At 45.8% G+C, this 19,089-nt stretch overlaps 3 protein-coding genes across 3 annotated transcripts; 1 reads left to right on the top strand and 2 right to left on the bottom strand.

Moving 5' to 3' along the window:
• Positions 1 to 2,781: 2,781 nt before the first annotated feature.
• Positions 2,782 to 3,674, bottom strand: RPP38 (ribonuclease P/MRP subunit p38). The gene has a single exon (XM_010227042.2). The coding sequence runs from the start codon at positions 3,645 to 3,647 to the stop codon at positions 2,793 to 2,795; it is 855 nt and encodes a 284-aa protein (XP_010225344.2). The 5' UTR covers positions 3,648 to 3,674; the 3' UTR covers positions 2,782 to 2,792.
• A 4,584-nt stretch (positions 3,675 to 8,258) lies between these two features.
• On the top strand, positions 8,259 to 13,573 carry ACBD7 (acyl-CoA binding domain containing 7). Its single transcript, XM_088533573.1, has 5 exons — positions 8,259 to 8,270; positions 10,078 to 10,132; positions 12,904 to 13,065; positions 13,181 to 13,243; positions 13,335 to 13,573. Exons 1-5 carry the CDS (start codon positions 8,259 to 8,261, stop codon positions 13,406 to 13,408), a joined length of 366 nt encoding a protein of 121 aa, XP_088389699.1. The 3' UTR covers positions 13,409 to 13,573.
• A 383-nt stretch (positions 13,574 to 13,956) lies between these two features.
• OLAH (oleoyl-ACP hydrolase) lies at positions 13,957 to 18,842 on the bottom strand. Its single transcript, XM_010228452.2, has 6 exons — positions 18,713 to 18,842; positions 16,964 to 17,102; positions 16,255 to 16,354; positions 15,038 to 15,207; positions 14,376 to 14,461; positions 13,957 to 14,126 (listed from the first exon to the last, which is right to left on the bottom strand). Exons 1-6 carry the CDS (start codon positions 18,840 to 18,842, stop codon positions 13,993 to 13,995), a joined length of 759 nt encoding a protein of 252 aa, XP_010226754.2. The 3' UTR covers positions 13,957 to 13,992.
• Between the last annotated feature and the right edge of the window lie 247 nt (positions 18,843 to 19,089).

A 19,089-nucleotide genomic window follows, 5' to 3' on the forward strand; every position in this document is an offset into this window, starting at 1 on the left:
GCACAGCTAGAGGCCTCCTGAGAAGGGCTCTAAAGGAGATCTTCACGTGCTGGAGTTGGGCGTTACAGTTTGGGCTGCTCTGGTACCTGTTGATACCTGTGCGGCCGCCTCTGCCTCAGTGTGAGGCCTGGGCAGAACAAGGGGCCTCGAGACACGATCGCCGGGGCTGGGCAGAGGGAGAGCTTTCGCTGTCTGAACAAGAGGAGCTTAATCCCAACTCCACCAAAGACTTAGATTCTTGACTCCCAAAAGGCAACAAGTTGCTTTCCCTGCTAGGCATTCACACCAAGGCGTGCTGGGTTAAGGAAGGGGTTTACTATGGCACTTCAGTGCGTTTTGTCTGGCTTTGACAACTGTGCGTGGCCCTGACCTTGTGCCTGAGATCCTTCTCTGCTAAGAAATGATCCGAATCCACGTGTCCCTAATCTGGGTGCTGGTCCTGAATGGCAAGCGAATGATGCACACGTTTCCTCTGCCTTCACGCTCCCTGCTCCCAGAGACAAGCGGAAGGAAAGGAAGACAATTTATTTCCTCCTGTTTTCTGAACTCTGAAGGCAAATCTCCCCGGTTCCTGGCAAGGCTGCTAGACCACGAGAGGGTCAGGCGTGCCCAAGGGAGAAGGTAGGCCAGACCGGGGCTGCTGTGGAAGTGGCTGCATATGAGGGAAGGATTTAGCCGCTCTCGCTTGTGCTGTCTTCTGGGGAAAGAAAGTATCGTTTTCTTCCAAATCCAAGGGGTACAAATCTGTCTCATTTTCCAGTTTGTGCCGTTTTGTGTCGAGGGAGGGGAAGGGCGCTCGTGCTGCGGCTCAGGCTGTGCAGTGCAGCTGAGAGCACGGGCCTGCCAGGCCACAGGGAGGTGGCACGAGGGAGTCCGAGCACAGGCACGGGGAAGCTCCTGGAGAGCCCTGCTCATGGAACTGCCATTTCATAGCTGCTTCATCCGAAAGAGTCTCTTGTGCCCCTGCTGAGTGCTTTGAATAGCCCTTTGCTTTACCTCAAGTAATTCACTGGAGCATCACAGGCTTCCAGAGGACATGGATCTTGAGCCTGCCCCACCAGGAGATGGTCGCTGGGAAGTAGAAAGTGCAGGAGCTGCCGGAGCAGAGGCTGAGCTGCAGGGTATTCCCGGTGTGGGTTCTCCGAGGGAGCCGCGCCAGAAACGGAACCTGTCTGTGCCCTGGACTTGCCACCAAGAACGAGGAGATGGGTTCCTGAGAACACAGCAGGGCCAACTGCACAGTTCTCCCCCCAGCCCTTCCGGCCAGTCTGCTGAAATCTCTCCGGAAATTCCTTCCCCAGAGTAACTCCCCAAATACCTGAAGGGAGCTACAGTCCTGCGCAGGCAGCAAGGTGCGTAAAAGATAACTGCTGCAACATGTATGTGCTTCACTAAAGGGAATGGTCACACTTGGACACTCGGTTTTAAATGTGCTGTTAGAGTAAGCTAGCCTGGGAATTAAAAGCACCAGTTCTAGCGTGCCCTTATAGTTTTATGCATCTATAAACCTAAAGCAAAAGCAACTCTTCTTTGCCACCTCCGGCAAAGGAGGGCCAAAAAAATTGCACTAAATAAATATCTCTATTTATTTTGTTTAATCTTCAGGGAGCCTCATGATTATTGCTATTGCCTCCCTTTTTAGTTGACAACATGAATTTAAGTTGCCTCTAAACAAACCCAAAATACAGGTTAGCTAGCTGATGGCACTGAAAAGGATAAAATCTCTGAAAACGCCACCTTAAAGAAACAACAAAGTAAACTCCCACAAGATATTTTGATCTTTCCTCTGTTGTATCACAATAGTGACTTGTTAGAACACTGAGCTGCATCTAAATTCCCATGTTGTTGACTTTGATGGCATGTGAGTGGCAGCACCATTACCCTTCCTTCCTACAGAACAACTGTTTTCCTAGGGAACTGTTTGTAGTCCTCACTAATATTAAAGGAAACTCAAAAGTTGATGGCTGTAAAACCACTGCAAGCCACTGAAAATGTACCCAGTGTTAGCAACATAACCAACACCAGTACCTAGGTTATATGGACTTACTGGGAAATAATTTTAGACTCCCTTTAAAAATTAATCTACAATAGTCTAATGCACAGATCCTGTGGGGAAAAAAATGTAATTTGCATAGGGTTCTTTTTCAGAATGCAGCAAAGCAGTAATTTGGTCTTGTTCTGTATATGGAAAGCAAAGTTTTGTTCTTTAGCATATCAGACACAAAACACGGTTGAAATCCAAGTCTATACGTGTCCTTGACCAAAACAAGCTCAGTGTCCAGCAGAGCAAAGTATCAAAGTCCAAAAGGGAAGTTTGCCTGCACTATCAGCTGTTTACATGAAACAGGCATTGAACCAGTTTCTAAAAAGTTTTACCAGCACAGACATTGTTTAAATAAACTTCCAATTTTGGTATCTACTAGTTTGAGCAATTACACTTCAATTAGAGTGGTTCCTGTTCAGTGTGTTTCATCTATATAAAAATGCAAAGTTTGGTTAATGCTTTAGACTAATTTCATGGATATATCTGATAGGACCTCAAGATGTTCATGCACTTGATTTTAATTCCCGATCTCAAAATGCAAGTTAAGTATTTAATAGCCCTACATACACACACACAGAGACATTTCAGCCATACTCTTTAATACAAAAGCAGAAGGACCCTCAACTGAAAGCAGCAGAGCTGACTTCAGCTTACACTGAACAGTGCTTCACACTGTAAAGTCTTATAACATCATTCAGTGTTTGATAGTGACTGAAAAATGAAATCACCAGAGCTGGACTAAAATCAGTTACATTGAGAGAGCTTTTCTCTTCTTGCGAGGAGGTTTCTTTATCTTATTGGGATTTGGAAGAAGCTTCTTGATTTTCAAAGGCTGCAGAACTACCTTTGAAAAGCCAGGCTGATTGCTTTCCGCACGCTTCCGCTTCTGGCTTGCAGGCTCTTCCCCCGGTGGTTCCGCAAGCTGCTCCGGATCTTGAGTTTCTGAAGAATCCGAATGTGCATCTGCCACAGACTGTTCAGCTCCGTACTGAATAATCCACGGCACTTCCAAGGCAGGTATCTTTGGAATTATTGCTTCCACCACCTCAGTGAATTTATCAGACTGCCTTTTAAAGCCTAGCGCTAGAACGGAGCTTAGGCCAAGAAGCGGCGCGATGGTTTCACTGAGACGGGGAACCTGACCTGCTGGGGTTGCTCGACTTGCACTCAGAGGAATGAGATGCGATGTGATCATGTCAGGTTTTGCAGATTTACACACCAGCATGAGAATAAGTTCATTTTTTTCCAAAGCTTTTGTAACTTCATTAATTCCAATGGCCAGCTGCCTTCTGATATTTAGATCAGACCATCCTGGTTCTGGGCGACTGCCTTCTGTCTCCTCCTCTTTAGGGAGTTCACTGCTGGCAATATCACCCTCTCTTGCCATTTGCTTTTTTGTAGCGGAACGTCTTTTCTTCCTTGGAGCCTCAATCTTTTTAAGTCCAATATGTTTAATCCTTTCTTCTAAAGTCTGTAGTATAAAATGCATATCATCGCCCTCTATGGCTTTCCACTGAATAACGTAGGGGTCATCTAAACTTATTTTCACATTGATTTTCTTTGCCTTGCGCAGCGATGCAGTCCCACGCTGAATCACAGGCATCCTGATGTTCTTTTATGTTTTGCCACTTAGCTGTGAAGAGAAGAAGGCAGCAAACTGTAGTTCAAATACTCTAATGTTCGCTGTGGACATCATTACCCAAACTTTCTCCTCGGGGCCCAGCAGAGAAACCCCAAATCTCAAAGTGATGCTGGCAACTATCATTAGCTTCCTCTTTGCATGAGCTCAGTGCTTATCCTTGACAAGAAATCTTGCAGAATGCACAGAGTAGCAACCTACGAAAGCTACATATTGCCATTTTATTTACTAATTTTAATTAACGGAATAGACTCAAGAGCAAGGCATCCCTGATGCAGAGATCCTTCTGAAGCTGAAGGAAAACAAAACAAACAAAAAACTCAAACAAACAAAAAAGAGGTTTTACGGGTAAAAATAAAGATGGAAAAAAAAAAGAAAAAAGAAAAAAAAGGACAAAGGAACTGCTTAGTTTTCACGATTGCCTATTTGCATTTTAGAATTATTTTCCTATGCCCCCTATATGGAAAAAAATGCTGAATCAAAATACAAACTCGGAATTCCTGACTATAACTTTAAAAATTACTTGATTTGCCTTGTCACTCTTCACTCCGTGTCTTAATTCCTTTTACGCTGCAGACTCTAATAAGCTCCCGTGTTTTCAATGAAGAAAGGCCATTCCGCGCCGGCCTCCGCACGGCTTCCCCGGCAAAGACCTTTCAGTGGCCCGGGCCGCGCTGCCCAGGGCCTCCCTCCTGCCCTCGCGCTGGGAAGGAGCGAAGCGAGGCCGCAACCGCCCGCACCTCCCGCTGGGGAGGAGGAGGAGGAGGAGGGCTCCGCGGGAGGGCGCCCGGCACCAGACCGGGCCTCCCGGCCGGGGTTTCTCCTACCAGGCAGCGCCTGCAGAGCCGCGAGGCCGCCGCAGCCCCGGGCACGAGCGGGAAGGCGCGCGCGAGCGCGTGGCAGCGGCCTCCGCCTCTCCCGAGGCACCTTCTCCTCCGGAAATGAAGTAGGGAGATAAAATAATAATAAACAAGCGGCCCTGTGAGGCCCCGCCGCGAGGATCAGCCCGGCTCCCTTCCACACTCACCTCCACCGCCCGGTCCAAACCGGCCTTCCCGGCGCTTCCCGAAAGCCCCCGGGGCAGCTCCCGGGCCGCGCAACAGGCCCCGCCGACCGCCAGGGGGCCCTGCCCGCCCGCGCGGCCTCCGCCCGCGCCTCCGCAGCGAGGCCGGCCCCGGCAGCGCGGCAGCTCCGGGCCCGCCCACGCTGGCGCACGGGGCCGCTCCGCCCCGATCCCGGCAGCACCGCCCCGATCCGGGCAGCACCGCCCCGATCCGCGCAGCACCGCCCCGATCCGTGCAGCACCGCCCCGGTCCGGGCAGCACCGCCCCGATCCGCGCAGCACCGCCCCGGTCCCGGCAGCACCGCCCCGGTCCGGGCAGCACCGCCCCGATCCCGGCAGCACCGCCCCGGTCCGCGCAGCACCGCCCCGATCCCGGCAGCACCGCCCCGGCCCGCGCAGCACCGCCCTGATCCCGGCAGCACCGCCCCGGTCCGCACAGCACCGCCCCGATCCGGGCAGCACCGCCCCGATCCGGGCAGCACCGCCCCGATCCGGGCAGCACCGCCCCGGTCCGGGCAGCACCGCCCCGGTCCGGGCAGCACCGCCTCGGTCCCGGCAGCACCGCCCCGGTCCGGGCAGCACCGCCCCGATCCGGGCAGCACCGCCCCGATCCGGGCAGCACCGCCCCGGTCCGGGCAGCACCGCCCCGGTCCCGGCAGCACCGCCCGATCCGCGCAGCACCGCCCCGGTCCGCGCAGCACCACCCCGGTCCGGGCAGCACCGCCCCGGTCCGGGCAGCACCGCCCCGGTCCCGGCAGCACCGCCCCGGTCCCGGCAGCACCGCCCCGATCCGCGCAGCACCGCCCCGATCCCGGCAGCACCGCCCCGGTCCGGGCAGCACCGCCCCGATCCCGGCAGCACCGCCCCGGTCCGGGCAGCACCGCCCCGATCCCGGCAGCACCGCCCCGGTCCGCACAGCACCGCCCCGATCCCGGCAGCACCGCCCCGATCCGGGCAGCACCGCCCCGGTCCGCGCAGCACCGCCCCGATCCCGGCAGCACCGCCCCGATCCGCGCAGCACCGCCCCGATCCGCGCAGCACCGCCCCGATCCGGGCAGCACCGCCCCGGTCCGGGCAGCACCGCCCCGATCCCGGCAGCACCGCCCCGGTCCGGGCAGCACCGCCCCGATCCCGGCAGCACCGCCCCGATCCGCGCAGCACCGCCCCGGTCCGGGCAGCACCGCCCCGATCCCGGCAGCACCGCCCCGATCCGGGCAGCACCGCCCCGGTCCGGGCAGCACCGCCCCGATCCGCGCAGCACCGCCCCGGTCCGCGCAGCACCGCCCGATCCGGGCAGCACCACCCCGATCCCGGCAGCACCGCCCCGGTCCGCGCAGCACCGCCCCGATCCGGGCAGCACCGCCCCGGTCCGCGCAGCACCGCCCCGATCCGTGCAGCACCGCCCCGATCCGGGCAGCACCGCCCCGGTCCGCGCAGCACCGCCCCGATCCGGGCAGCACCGCCCCGGTCCGCGCAGCACCGCCCCGATCCGCGCAGCACCGCCCCGATCCGGGCAGCACCGCCCCGGTCCGCGCAGCACCGCCCCGATCCGGGCAGCACCACCCCGATCCCGGCAGCACCACCCCGATCCGGACCGCTCCGGCCCGGTCCGGGCAGCACCGCCCCAGTCCGGGCAGCACCGCCCGATCCGCGCAGCACCGCCCGATCCGCGCAGCGCTGTCCCGATCCCTTTGGAGCGACAGCTGCGGCCCCACTCGCCTTCCCTGCGCCGGGAGCCACGCGGCGTTGGGGGGCGGCCCAGGCCACGCTAGGCCCTGGGTTTTGTGGCAGGTTTAGCGCTGGCGTCTCCTGATTATTGGGTGTTTCTCTCATAAGTTACTCTCAACAAGTTTTTAATAGTATTAATAATACATACATTTTGTTATGTAAGTAGTGAAATCATGGCAAATGGAAACCAGTAGGAGTTTTGTGTTGACATTACTGCAGTGAGAGACTCTCCTGGTCTCTCGCTGTGTTTCAGAGCTGCGTGCATGACGCAGTGTCACACGTTACCTGTAGTGCATGGCAGGTGACAGGTGAGAACTGATTGTGCCAGGTGCGTCTCAGCCTCTGCTATGAAGTGTTAACACATGTTTAAAAATACCTTCCATTTCTGTATTTACCTTAGCACGTAATACTGCACGTGGCTTCGTGTACCTGCATGGGACTTGCTGTTGTTTTAGAGCCAGGAGTTGCCTGAGTTCATTTCAAAGGTTATTGAACTCAGTTTATGTTTACAGAGTTCACTGGCTTTGCTTTCTCTTTAAACCTCAGTTTAATTTGACCTCGCACTGAGCTGGAAGAAAACAGTGTTTTTAAATGGGTTTATGGAAGTCAACGGACTTAAAAAGTGTTATGGTTAAACCACGCTTAAGGAATGATGAGTATAAATATACTGAAGCAATAAAAGGATTTATGAACTGATATAACAGATAAGCAGTGATTTTTTTTTCCTTTAACATGTCCAATTTTAGGCTAGTTTGTGAATTCTTTTGACACTCTTTTATTCTGTCTTTAATAAAATGAAGAAAATGGCATCTACATTCTTGGGGTATTTTGTTTGTGTAACTGTGTGCATCCGGCAGGGCCCGAATGATCTCTGGCTTTTTCGCTTTGGTGCTGGGGCAGTCCCGGTTGGGCAACGCGCCACATCCCCAGACAAGGCAGGCAAAGGGACAGGGGCAGCGGCAGGAGGAACAGTGACAATAATGAGGCTGATTGCAATTCACATCAGATTCACAGTAGGTCTCTCCAAAGAGACTCTTTTTTCAAGCAAATGACTTGGAAACTTGGCTGTGTTCCTTTGCTTAGGCCTTACTCGAGAGCTGCAGAAATGTGGCCCAAGCTCAGTTTTTCTGAAGGAACAAAAAGAATATTAATATGTACAAATATCTGAGGGGAGAATGTATAGAGGTTGGGGCCAAAGTCTCGGTGTCGGTGGCCAGTGACAGGACAAGGGGCAATGGGTGCAAATTAAAACGCAGGAAGTTCCATCTCCATGTGAGGAAGAACTTCTTTACTGTGAGGGTGACAGAGCCCTGGAACGGGCTGCCCAGAGAGGCTGTGGAGTCTCCTTCTCTGGAGATCTCCCAAACCCGCCTGGATGCCACCCTGTGCCACGTGCTCTAGGTGTCCCTGCTGGAGCAGGGGGTTGGACTAGATGATCTCGAGAGGCCCCTTCCAACCTCACCATGCTGTGATGCTGTGTGATGTGTGAATACCTAGAAAAAGGCACCGCCAGGCTCGGGGTGGGTGGAGGGCAGAGCCAGGGCGCGCAGCAGCGCTCCCGAGGCGCCCGCGACCCCCCTGCCCGGTGCGAGGCCCGGCGGGCTGCGCTGCGCTGCGCTGCGCAGAGCGGCCGCCGAGGGGAGGCCGCTTCGTGCCCGCTCCGAGGCGCGCGGCGAAGCTCGGCCCCCGCCGCAGGGCTGCCAGCGAGCGCGGCGCCTGGGCCACATCGGCAGCGCCGCACGGGGCGAGGAGGGCGGCCGCGGCCCGCGCCCCGGCGCAGCATCATGGCGCTCCAGGTAGGCGCTTCGGCGTGTGGGAGAGACAGAGCTGGATGCAGCGGGGAAGGGAGGGAGGGAGGGATGTGCCGCAGCCTCCGCAGCGTAATGCTGCGTGCGAGGCAGCGGCACTTCTATGGCACGAGGATTACTAATGCAAAATCGAGGTTATCCTGCAGCGTGGGAGATTTCCATGAGCCTTGGGAGGTTGAATAGTGCATTGGGTTTGGTAAAAATATATCATGTTCAAAATATGAGGTGAACATGGGTCATGTAGTTATGTTGAGAGGGGAGACTTACGTGCTGAGAGTGTGCAACAACTGTTCATGTGTCGGCCTGAGTTTGCTTTTGCAAACTTGAAGTTTTTTAAAGATATTGTTATTTAGAGCTAAAAACACAAAGGGAAACTTCTAACTGAGAATCAATGGTGTATGTCCTTTGGGGAAACATGAGTAATTTTTAAGGGAGTGGTGGACTTTTTTAGGTTATGTGCGTTTTTTGAGAGGTTGCATTTTGAAGGATATGTGTGTTTCATAAGACAACGAGACCACCAGGAGCACCGTTTAGCCATAACCTTCAGCCTTACGAGATTTGAGCAGTTCCCGAGGAGTAATCCTCTCTGCTGGCAGGTAGCCTCCTACCTTTGGAGCAGAGCGCGAGTATTTCCCTTACATTGCCCATGCCCAGCAGAATTCCGCAGTTCTCTGCTGTCCCTCTCGCGTTAAGCGCTGCAAGCCCGTTTATCCCAGCCTCGCTACACGTGTGAGCTACGCCTGACCCGGGTGCTTGGGCACGGCGCAGGAGCCCAGCGGTTTCTTCTGCGCGGCGACCGCGGGCGAGCGGCCTTGGGGTGCTCCGCAGCTCGAGGCTTGGACCTTTATTGGTGGGTCAGGACTCCTGGGCCCCAAACGTAACAACACTTTTGTTTAATTAACAGTCATTGAAATCACATTTCGGCTTATCTTTTGTTCGCTGTAGAAAACAAGTTTCTGATACTTTAAAAATGAACAATAAATCACTATTAGAAAGAGCTGAGTACAGTAGGATGCTATTATTACATATGGTTATACCTCCCTAGGAAAATCCATGGTTGAAATACAGGATTCTACACGTTCTGCATTTAAATATTGCAGAGGTTTCTTATCCATTATCATTTTGGTTGACAGCTACCATCCGTACCCATAAAACGTCTTTAAATCAAGCTCTAGGGGAATTTAAGGACAAATGGATAAAATACTGTTTTCACCAAGGAGACTGTGCAGTATCTCTAGGATTAGTTTTGCAAACTGCTAAAACACTGTGCTGGAAATGAGGAATTCATTCGAGGTTTGTTTTTTTTTTTTTCCCCCACTACGTTATTATTACGTGGTAATAGTCTGAGAGTATTTTGTGCATTTATTTTTAATGTCTGTGTATATTTTTATGCATTTGTGTGTCCATAAATACGTCTCTACAAAAAATACTTCTGCTTTTAATCCAGAGAGTTAAAGGGAATTTTACCAGCACATGATTAAAAGGAAATTACGTTTTTTCAAATGCCACTAAGCATGTTGTGTAAGCAGGCAAATCCTAAACAACATCTTCCCTTGGGTAAGGGTGCTTAAGGAAAGAAATTTTGAGTATTAAAATTTCATTTCTGACTCTTTTTTGGGGCAGAAGATATGTCCCTGCATATATTTTAAAACAGTGTCTATATTTGCATATGAATCAAATAAAAGTATATTAAGCATAAGATAAGAAGTTAATGGTCTCCTTTCTCGATTTTTGTTTTTTTGAGTGGTCCTTTGTGTAAGTCTAACAACCGTTCTGGTTCATTCTTATTGTGAAGGTTCAGTCAACAATTCAGGGCAATGGGAAGATTTCCAACAACTTGAATAGTCTTTGTATCCCAGTTTGGACAGAGACTCAAATACTGTACTGGCCACAGTGCAAAAATGAACATAGGAGCATATTTTATCTGTAATCAATCAGTCAATTTAGCTCTGTTTTATTACTGATGCAACGTTTAAATCTTACTGTCAACCGAGCGTGAATGCTGTTTTACTGCTATGTGGATGGATAATATTAGGAGATCTGTGGTGTAAGAGATAGCTATAAAGACATCACAACAGTTTTCCTGTGGTACCTTGTATACATAAACAAATGTGTTACATCTGCTGATGTTTGGATTAAGAATGAAATAGTCATTTAATAGAGTTTTATCTATGCAAGAAATCTCCAGGGTGGTGAGGTCCATTCATTTTCTCGAACAAAACATCGAGTGTGTTGATGCACAAACTACTACCAGTAATTGGTGTTTAAAACAAAGCCAGTCAGGCCCCTCAGGTGTTACTTAAGCTCTGACAAATTGGGAGATACTTTAGAAAGTGTTTAACAAGCCACTCGTTCAACTGAGGTCTGAGAAATCTCGCACAGCTCTCCAAACTCTCAGTAAGACAAATAATCATTTCTTATATTTTTGATATTAAACTTTGAAGAAGAAGTATTTACATTTCCTTCATACAGAACAAGGAGTCAAAAGAATATAAAGAGCCTTTGTTGTCTGCAGAATCCATTTTTATTTCTGAGCCAAGCTAATTAAATCCAGTCATTTCAATTAAAATAGTTCTCATAATCAGTTTAATTCCTGCTACAGTGCTGATTTTTTCACTAAACAATAGAGAAGATGGAATCCAAAAATGCTCAGAGAAGAGATGCTGTAAGGTCATAACAACATTATTGATTCAGCTTTTATATACAGCCTGATGTAGTTGCATCAGGAGACGTAATTTGGAGTTCTCTAAATTAGGTGCAACATATTTTGGGTGTTTCGTTTTTCCAGGAAAATCCTTTATTTGTTGTTCAGCGCTCCCTCCTATTTGCTTGGCTTAGAAAAGACTCACAGTGTTTAGTTGTTAGCAAAAGAAATCTGGGCAAAAAGATGGACTTTCTGTCCAACCCTTCAAACTTCGTATTTTGCTATGATTCTCTGATAGAGTTGCATTTTATTAATGCTTATAATTCTTGTTATTAAGCAGAAGCAAACGGCACATGCCTAAGTGTATGTTTTCAGACTATGAGGTTTTAGCTTTAAGAATACTATCTGTTCATCCTTTGATTTAGAATTTAACGGAGTAACTCTGCCAGATGAGCAGATTTATGTGTTTCAGGCAGACGAGTGATATTTGCAGTCTTGCTGATTCTCAGTGTTGTTCTGAGTAAAGAAGGGAGTCCATCATTATATTTAAAATATCTACACTCAACAGCATAAATTTTCAAACTTGAAACGAATAGACCATGTTCAAAATCCTAACTACCAGGGCAGCCTGTTGGATTCAGCACCTCATCTCTAATGTCTAAGTGATACAAACGTACCAGTTGTTCCAGTCAACTTAAAGTGCTGGTCTTAAAAATGGTGACAGAGTCACTGCTACAGTCTTGCGATGAGAAAAAGCAGCTGTGTTGTGCCAAGGCCTTCCAAAGGCAACTAGTGTGCTTCCCCCGGGTGTTCTTGTGTTTCTTTTAAATGTAGGAGCCTGCTGCTTTGCCAAAGGAAGGAAGAGGGCAGTTTGGCACAGCCCGGATCTACACAGCCCTGAAGATATAAATTCACAGGCTTGTCTTCCTGGATGGTTCCAGTCTCCCTTTGTTGCTTGAAAAAGGCAATTGAAAGCTGCACAAAAAGCAGGAATTCTCAGCAGGCTCCCTGGCTCAGAACTAGATATCTGGGCAGTTACCAACTAGCCAAACTAAATTGCCAGACAGAAAGACACAAACAATTCCCCTTCAGGAGGCAGCGGTGAGGGAGTGGTGGGAGAGCAGCCAGGCCTCGGCGCACTCCTCGCTGGGCCTCTGGCACGTGGCGCTGCTGCCCTGAGGCAGCCGGCACCTGAGCTACCATTAAGTCAATGAACGTGCTGCTTTGAGGGTCCTTGAAGGGGCCTTTCTTTGAAGAAAGATGCCTGGACATCAGTCTTTAGTTAAACTCTTTTCAATTTTCCTTCTTTTGGTAGTGGCCGGCAATAAGGCAAGGGATAATGGGCACAAATTGAAACATGGGAAGTTTCACCTCCATGTGAGGAAGAACTTTTTTACTCTGAGGGTGACAGAGCCCTGGAACAGGCTGCCCAGAGAGGCTGTGGAGTCTCCTTCTCTGGAGATCTTCAAAACCCGCCTGGATGCCGCCCTGTGCCACGTGCTCTAGGTGTCCCTGCTGGAGCAGGGGGTTGGACTAGATGATCTCTAGAGGTCCCTTCCAGCCCTAACCCTTCTGTGATACGCTGTGCTTTTGGAAATGCAGATCAAATTCAAAAGCTAAAAAAATTAGTGTAACTAATTAGCAAAGCATATTTAGGTACCCATCTGTTTTTGCATTACTGTATTACAAAAAACTGTTGACTATGTGGTTGCTGTGTGTTATCATACAGGTAACTTTGGAGCCTGGGCACAAGACTACAAACTACAGACTCCTGAGACCTAGTAGATAGGGAATATCACCTAGCCCTGGGCTGGGGCAAGTGTGAGGTGCATGAAGATGAACAGATTATTTACATCTTAAATGGATCCCTCTAATAACCTACAGTTTTGTTAAACTTATTTCACAGAAAAATAACCCCAAATAATCTAGAGTTATCACTTGCCCAAGTGGTTATTTGAGGACTTTGCCACTTGGGAGGGAATTTAAGACCTCTTTTTTTTTTTTTTTTTTCCTTTTACCAGGCTGACTTTGATAGTGCTGCAGAAGATGTAAGAAAATTAAAAACAAGGCCGACTGATGATGAACTGAAGGAGCTGTATGGATTCTACAAACAGGCTACTGTTGGAGACATTAATATTGGTACTTCTCTTACTATAAATACATCGCTTAGTCCCCCATATCTTAATGAAATCTAGCAAATATTATCTAGTAAATCTTTATGATAATCAATAAAGGTATTCATTTATTTTGGCAGAATGTCCAGGAATGCTAGATTTGAAAGGCAAAGCCAAATGGGAAGCATGGAACCTGAAAAAAGGTGCTACAGTAATTAACTTTACATCATGTAATCACTGCTATAGATGAACAAATAAATAATGAAAGATAATGACTCATACTTTCCTTTGCAGGTTTATCAAAGGAGGATGCCATGAATGCCTATATTTCTCAAGCAAAAGCAATGGTAGAGAAATATGGGATCTAAAATACTCAAAATAATTCCCTCTAATAACTAACTTTTCAGTAGCTAATGAACTAACTTTTCTAGGAAAGTGCAATACTAACTCTATATTGTGTAGCCTGACACTAAAAATCTTTGAAGCATGAGCTGTTTGGCCCTAACGGGCATTTACATGCATGCTGTATTTTAGACTATAACTGTACTTATTCTAAATAAATTTGTACCTATTCATTTAATCTTTCTGTAAGAATTGTGGATTTCTGACAGTATTAAGTTATATTTAGCATTTTCCTATTAGCACACAAAGAAGCTCAAAAAGTAAAACAATATAATTGTTATTTTTCCCCCAAATATGATTATGGAATAAAGTATTTGCGCTTGTGCAAGATCAGAAGAGGGAAAATGGAGGAATTTTTTATTTTTAAGAAACAAGATCCAAACTTAATGTTTATTCTTAAGAATGAGAAAAGTTGTCCCCTTTTCAAGAAATATAGTAAAGATTCTGTAGGAACACAACAACTTTGAGGAAACTGCATGCAATGGAGAGTAATTTATTAAGAGCTGAACACTAATATTACGCCATCTGTCATAAAAATAGAGAGAAATACTCATAGATCAGCATTTTCTATGCATCTTGTTATGTGTTTCGTCAAAAAAATTTCATTAGAAGGTTCCAGCAGATAAAAGTGACCTCCAGGAAGCTTGTAAATGGAAATATCACCACTTGTTATATCATCCCAGGCTGAAAAAAGATATTTAAAGTGTTAGAGAAATGTTAAATATTGTTTTACATAGTCATTTCCAGGTTATTATAATTTAAAATCCTGTATGAATTCATTTGGTTGAGACTGTTTGTACTGAGACTGCTCTATGAATTTCCATTTAATTTTAAAAGGAGAAAAAAAAGATTCTAGGGAACTCTGTTCATTAACTGATTTGATACAACAGAAAGACAGCTAAGCGTAAAAAGAAAACCACTTGAGCAAAGTACCTTCTAAATCATGTTCTATATCTTCAAACCCATCAAAGCAGGTAATGTCACAGGAGAGGGGAATATTCCTGTCTGCCTTCTCAAAACTGTGAATACAAAAGGTTGTAGTAATAAACATTTCCATAAGATACTTATATTAGGTTTTGCCTCCACATATGAAATGGTTTTTCTTCTCCTCCCGTGCATAACTCCTGCATTACTCGCAGCACAGGGATGATGGATGCCGGGTCTGTGCAGTGGGGTTAGCGCAGGCAGGGACAGTGGATGGGGAGGCTGAATGCAGTGATCATGAAGCGCAATTAGTTGAGCCTATTGGCCTCAGAAAACAATAAAAGACGTTCAGATCTTCCTTTTAGGTGCTGTTAACTTTGGATCCTACACAGAACTCTAGTTCTACCAGGACATATTCACTACTACAATAGTAGCAGTGGCTGTTAGGGTGAGCTCTGTGGCATAAACCTGGCATAAATACAGAAAATACATGGAAAAGCACTCAACGGAGAAAACTTTATTTACTGTTTCATAATCTTTCTATAACAGAAACTAGAACAAATTACTAAAAAAGAGAAAAGAGAACCTGACATGATTGCACAGAAGTTAAACTATAATATATACATGTAAAATACAGGTATAAATATAATATAAAGTTGTATTAAACTTACGAAAATGTTTGAAGAACTCTCAGATCTTCCCTGAAGGTAAGAATGACATGTTTACTGATGTCTTCATTTTGCAGCAGCTCAGAAGGAGTTCCTCCTAAAATTTTTAGGTGTGCAACAATGTCTTCATCTTCTATATCACGTAGTCTTTTGATGGGAAGAAATGCTTCAGACTGCCAGCATAGGGGAGGCACATGTTTTATACAGTATACTTCAAATAGTAATTGCACTAACAGTTATTTTAGTAAAAAACTACAGGGATTCCCTAGTTCCAAAATACAATGGCCAGCCAGCTTAACATTTACATGGAATATTTTTGAATTAATAGGCTCTGTTTGCTGAAAATAGAGATTGAGCAAGACACGATTACCCTCAAGGTCTGTATCTTCCACAGATACATAACCAAGATTTGTTTTCCAAGTTTAACTGTCACTTTTGAAATAAAACTAAAAGACTAATCTGTGTAAGGGAAAACAAAGCCGTGTGGTGTACACAAGTAGTGCGGGGCTAGAGAGAGCCCCTGCATTAAGGAAATTTGCAGGAAGTGCTTCCATGAAGCAGAGAGCTAGAGCTCATGTGATATTGCTAAGGAGCCCCAGAAACAAAGGGATGGAAATAGCAAAGGATGACAGAAGACAGGAGAGCTGGGGAAAAAAAGCCAAATCCTCATTATTTTCCTGAGAAAGACTAGCAGAAGCACCAGAAACACGGAAGCAGAAGGAACTGAGAATGCATAAAAAAAGCCAGCAAAGATTGGGGAGGAAAAGCAGAAGAGGGCAAATGTGCTCAGAAACGAGCAAGTGAGGTTTACGCAGGGGTGTTAGGAGAGCTACACTGCATGCCACAGAGCAGGGCACAGCACTTCATATTTTGTTTGGATTGCCTTTGAGTATTAGGCCAAAGACCATCATAAATCATAGAGTAGTCAAATAGACTAACATTAGCTTAAGGAGCCCATTCTCCTTAGGCTACAGTTAGCCTCTGTGAATATTCTATAACATAAAATTCTCCAGCCACACAGAATTTAATTTCCCCGCAGATAACAGAACATTTTTCTGTTCATTTTTCTGCACATTTTGCTGTGTGCATTCAGAAGTAATAGTTGTTTGGTACTCTGGGTATCATAAACTCACTGTGCACATCATACAGACACCGCAAAGTTTTAATTACAACAGCTAAAGGGCCGTTTTGTTTCACACTGTTAAGGATTCATAACTTACATGTGGGGCATGTGCCCCTGATATGAAAAGGTGGATTGGCTCTAGTCCATGTTTTTCTTTCAAGTGTAGAGCAACTGCAAAACTAATGTATGATCCAAAACTGCAATGAAAAGCGAAAGTGAAGCAGTGTAGTCACAGACATGGGCAAAAACTGGAAAATGTGAGCATAATCTGAATTTCAGGGCTGGCTGGCCATCTTGGACATTTATTGAAACTATAAATACAGAGCTCTATAGTTCTGTATTAACATTTTTGTTTACATTTAAATTATAGTGATATTAGCTGATTTACTTGTAAAAGTATATTCATATGGGACTAGATTTACAAATCTGACTTTCTCTTGTATTTCTTTTAATGGTTTCTTACTATTATTTTGAGTACATGGGACTGTGTGATCTTCAAAATCTATTTGGTTTAAGGTTAGGTCCCTGCTGCATTCATTCCAGCATAACCACTGACACAGATATCAAGAAGAAACAAAATAATAATTTATCAGTGTAAACTAAAAATTGATCACAACACTGCCATTTTTAGAATACATTGGACCTGAAGTGATAAGTAATCTCAGTCTTAGAGATCCATTTTTGACTTGAAAAACCTTTGCAGAAGTGTATTTTTCTATAGTTTTTGCAGATAAAGATAAGTACTCATCTACTCCTAGAGTATAAAGTTTCTTCACTGAGGTATCTAGAAATACATATATTTTTACCTGTGACCAAAAAAAGCAAATGGTTTTTCTTGCAGATCTTCTAATAAAACACTTGCAATTTCATTAACCACAGTAGTCATGTCGTTTGCAAAAGGCTCCTTAAAACGAGTTTCTCTCCCAGGAAGCCTTACAGAGTACACTGGAAAAGAGATGGAAGAAGGGAAGGAAAAGAATTACTGACATTTTGAAGACAAACACTAAAATCAGTTTAAGTTACAGAAAATCCTTTAATTCTCTTCCACAGAATATACGGATTATTTAAATGAATCCTTTTTACAGCTGACATCATTGTGCTTTTGCTACTGCTATCTATTAATCCTATGATTAAAGAGGGTTTAGGTTTCTGTCACTCTTTCTATTCACAACTGTTGCCTTCCCAACCGATCTTATGCTCTAAATGCTCTAAATGAGGAATTCTGTCTTATAATGATACAAGGTCCTGATCTCAGCTGAAGTTTCAAAGCAGCTTTATTACTATTATTACTAATAATGACAAATTCATTAATTTCAATAACAGTAAGTCTCAGAATTGTGTAAAGAATATCTTCTTAAGGCCAACATCAGAAAGGTAACAAAATATATTAGCATCCTACAGTCCCAGTTTTTCTCCTTGCAGGCTCCTCCAACATTGTGCACAGTAAAACCTGGAATCATAGTATAAATTAATAGTATTTTATATTTACACAAAAAGAAACATTTTATTCTTATATTACTTTCAACATTCTTTATTTTTCTTTCCTTTTTTAGAGAAAATAAGGAATTAATTCAGCAGTAAAAATGTCAATTTTCTACAATATCCCTGACATTAGACATATCTGCCATATTGAAGCAAGGGTTCAGACACACAAAGTATTTTACTACAGTCAGAATAAGCTACTACTTAATACCACAGATGGTCATAGAAAAATGTCCGTGTCTTCTATACTTTCTCTGAGAACAATTAAAATACTTTTGAAGGAGCATGCTGCTGCCTGGTTTGGTTCATCCGAGTTTGCAGTTGTTCCTAGGTCATCTCCTTAGTAACTTTTATTCCCCTCAGAACAGAAGACCTTTTGTTTGTTTGCTTGTTTTAATTTCAAGAAAAACTGGATGTGCCTTGTGCAGCAGTCTATAGGAGGCATGCAAACATTTACGAGACTGGAATAACTGCAGTATTGATGTTTTCCACCTTCTTTGTGGAAAGTCTGGAAAATGACCTGGGTTCCTCGTAAAACAGTTCAGCAGTGGATCTTTTTTAGCGCTCATAAAATTTGATAGCCATGGAAATTACTGTGTAACTAAATACAATTCACAGTTACAAAACCATTGCTTAAACTTCAGTTTTGACACAAGGAGTGCAGAACCTTGCAGACACTCTGGATAACTGAAACACACTCCTTGCAGCCTCTCAATGGTAAAAATTAGTTTTTATATCTTCATTGCTCACTTGTTGATTTAACATATCAACAATATGTCACTGTATTGCTGTTTCTTAATCATACCAACAGTTTCTGAAACAGTCACACATCCTGCAGTGGTTACATAATCTAGAGACACATCGGTTGTTTCAGAGTGGCGCTGAAATTGAGTAAACTCAGTATTCTAAATGTAATGACTTTTTGGATAAGGCCTATGGTAAATATACAACTGGAAAAAAAGATTGCAGCACTCTCAAGAACATTACATTCTCTTAAAAAAAATGACTACTGAGCATTTCAGACTGCCCATCTCAATCACCTTGTGCCTTCTTTATTGACACAAATGACTGACCTTCTATGGAGCTGCTGAAGAGCCTGCCCCACTGAGCAAGCTGGGCCGTTCCACCTCCAGCCCAGGGAAAGCAAATGAGCCGACAAAGAGCGTTTGGCCTTTTGTATGGACAAGCAACCACCTTCTCCATCCCTAAGGAAAAAGAGAGGACGTCACATTGTGCTAGAGCAAGACTCTTCAGGCTCCAGAAAATTACAGTGAATTAAATATACTTTAAACAATGGATTAATGTTTTATCAGAACTGCTTGTGCTGTGACAACAGCCTGCTGTACGAGGTAAGCTTCACACAACTGTTGGAATCAGTTCTGCTCTTATAAATGACAAGGAGTAGTATTGGGCAACACCTTTCTCCTCTGTCACTGGCTGTAAAGAAAAC

Source organism: Tinamus guttatus, unplaced genomic scaffold (assembly GCF_059628265.1).
Source record: "Tinamus guttatus ecotype Peru unplaced genomic scaffold, ASM5962826v1 Tinamus_guttatus_pri_ptg000509l, whole genome shotgun sequence".
Taxonomy (NCBI): domain Eukaryota; kingdom Metazoa; phylum Chordata; class Aves; order Tinamiformes; family Tinamidae; genus Tinamus; species Tinamus guttatus.